General features: G+C 43.9%; 1 protein-coding gene across 1 annotated transcript in view; it reads left to right on the top strand.

Annotated features, from left to right (window-relative positions):
- Positions 1-2,797, top strand: part of SLC9A8 (solute carrier family 9 member A8) — an 85,627-nt gene that overhangs the window by 40,036 nt on the left and 42,794 nt on the right. The window contains exon 6 of the mRNA XM_007938324.2: positions 176-259. Coding sequence (XP_007936515.1) covers positions 176-259 — 84 coding nt within the window. The remainder of the gene's footprint in view (positions 1-175; positions 260-2,797) is intronic.

Genomic DNA, 2,797 nt, shown 5'->3' with positions numbered 1-2,797 from the left:
GGGGTTCCTCTGGTCTCTCGCCAGTCCAGCAGGTCTGGCCGTTTTCAGGAATTTGAATTTTGTTCTCCATTTTTCTCCCATTCTGTCTGGGACCTTCTGTTGTATCCCTGGTGATAGGTTTATTTCTTAATTACATCAATCCCATGACTCTGAAAAGACTGTTTTGTATTTATAGGAAGAAGAAATGTTTCGTCCAAACATGTTTTTTCTCCTCTTGCTTCCACCTATTATATTTGAGTCAGGATATTCACTGCACAAGGTAAGACTCCAGCACACACTAGTGTTTTGGGTCTGGATGATTCTCCATGTTTGTGAAGGCAAGCTCCTTGCAAGCTTGGGCTTTAATTCCCAGCAGTGGCCTGTGTCTGTTCCTTGTTTTTTCCTGTAAGGTGTATGCTGAAGCTGGACTTCTGGAGGGAAGTAAACACGCTCAGTTGTCTGCTTTAACGCTTCCAGACAGTGTGGTTTATTAGACCAGTGTTTTCCCCAGAGGGGTGCTTTGCCAGAGTACTGGACAGAGTGATTTAAAGTGGTGTACAGACGATATGTTGATTCCGCTTTAGGACACAGACTGACACACAGTAAGAGGACAGACTCTGGCTTGGGATGCAGGGCCATGTGCCCCAGGCCTTTTGCTTCTCCCAGCTCCCCCTGGGGGGCTTTGTCCCCCCTTCACCCCATCTGCCCCTCCGTGTCTTCCCTCTCAGTGCCTTGCCGTGGGCCCTCAGCCCCCAGCCTTCATCGTGCCCGCCCTGCTCCCTGGTCCACCTGCTCTCGCTTGGTGCCATGGTTACCCCTGCTGCTTCCTCTTCACTCCTGGCCCTGGAGCGTGGCACCGCTGACCCCAGCCCAGTGCTGCGCCTTGGTGTTTCCGGTCTCTGCCCTCCAGCTCCAGTGGCCACTCTGCCTCGGGTGCGGGAGCTCCTTGCTTTCCACACTGTGTGTGTGTGTGTGTGTGTGTGTTTTGCCCTTGCCTATGAATTTCCTTTAAATATAAATGTATTTTAAGTTTCAAAGTAAGAAGGTGATTCAACTTAAAATATTAATACAATGGCTGCTTTGTGGTTGTAACATAAAGATTGTGAAGGTAGAAAAGACCAAGGTTTGGCCATGACCTGCGGAGACAGGAGGGAGTCCATAGAGTTTGGGGCAGAGGACGCTAGATCTAATCACACTCCACCCTGTTGATTCCTTTTTGTGGAGCAGAAACTAAATACAAAAAACCCACGAACCCTACTCTGGGGTTTCTTTGAGATTTACAGTAAATGGAAGAAGACATACAAAGCACCCACCACATCAAGTCTAGTCGCGTTTCTCCTCGTTTTAATTAATAATGATACTGTGTATCTATCGTTAAACTCGAGAATTAAATTTATCAAAAGAACTGTGGTTAAAAACGTACAAATCTTTAATTGCCCACCTGGGTACTAAAGCAAAAAGATTCTAAAATGCTCAGCCCAGATTTTTTTAAGAAGTTGTTATGTGTCATTCAGAAGAAAAAGTAAAAAGGAAGTGTAAAGAGAAAATTCCCAAGTCTTAACAAACCATCGCTGACATAATTGTTAAAAGGAAATTGACATAAAAAGGAAACAAGCGAAAAAGAATTGAAAGTCAGCCTCTCTTTCATACTTTCAATCCGTACACAAGTCTTAAAAGAACTGTAAGGAGAAGATTATGAACGTATTTCAAAACAGTACTGAGGAAATTAATTTGGTTTTGACCTGAAAATACAACATTTTGGACATTATACTGGAACATGTAATGTTTTTATAGTCTGTTTTCTTCTGGAGGGAGGAGAGAGAAACTTGGTCAAAATTTGAGGAAAACAATAGTTTCTTAGGAAAACATTTCTTTAAAGATGTCCTTCAGCAGAAAATGTGAAAATATATGTGAAAAGAATTTATGTCAAGTCTGGGAGATACCATGTCAGAGGCTTTGGTCTACTGTCTTCCCTCCCCAGCTGTATAATAACATTTCCACCACTTGTCTGTAAGTTACCATACTGTGGTGGCTTGCATGTTAAAGTGATGCTGGAAGCTAGGCCACCAGTATTTCAGATACCAGCAGGGTCGCCCATGGTGGACAGGTTTCAGTGTAGCTTCCAGACTAAGACAGAGTAGGAAGAAGGATGGGGCCATCCACCTCTGAAAAACATGGCCACTGAAAGGTGTATCCCTTCGCTGTACTTATTCAGTCTGTACACTGAGCAAAAATTCTGAGAAAGTGGACTATATGAAGAGGAACTTGGCATCAGGATCAGAGGAAGACTCATCAACAGCCTGCGATACGCAGATGACACAGCCTTCCTTGCTAAACGTGAAGAGGACTTGAAGCACTTCTGGTGAAGATCCAAGATTGCAGCCTTCAGTCTGGATTACACCTCGATATAAAGGAAACAAAAGTCCTTACAACCAGTAGACAACATCATGATAAATGGAGAAGAGATTGAAATTGTCAGGGATTTCATTTTTCTTGGATCCACAGTCAACACCCATGGAAGCAGCAGTCAGATGATGACGTATTACACTGGGCAACTCTGCTACAAAAACCAAACTCACTGCCGTCCAGTCGGTTCAACTCATAGTGACCTGTCCTTGGGTTTCTGAGGCGGTATCTCTACAGAAGTAGATTGCCCAGTCATCCTTCCAAGGAGTGACTGGTGGATTTGAACTGCCAGCCTTCTGGTTAGCAGTCAAATGCCTTAGGCACTACACCACCAGAGCTGTGAGATATAGATGGAAACATACTTTAATCTGTCATATTTCATGATGATACTAATGGAGTGAAATTAAAAGAC

Source organism: Orycteropus afer, unplaced genomic scaffold (assembly GCF_000298275.1).
Source record: "Orycteropus afer afer isolate SDZICR_OR568_19922 unplaced genomic scaffold, OryAfe1.0 scaffold00049, whole genome shotgun sequence".
Taxonomy (NCBI): domain Eukaryota; kingdom Metazoa; phylum Chordata; class Mammalia; order Tubulidentata; family Orycteropodidae; genus Orycteropus; species Orycteropus afer.
This window is presented reverse-complemented; position numbering and strand designations above follow the sequence as displayed.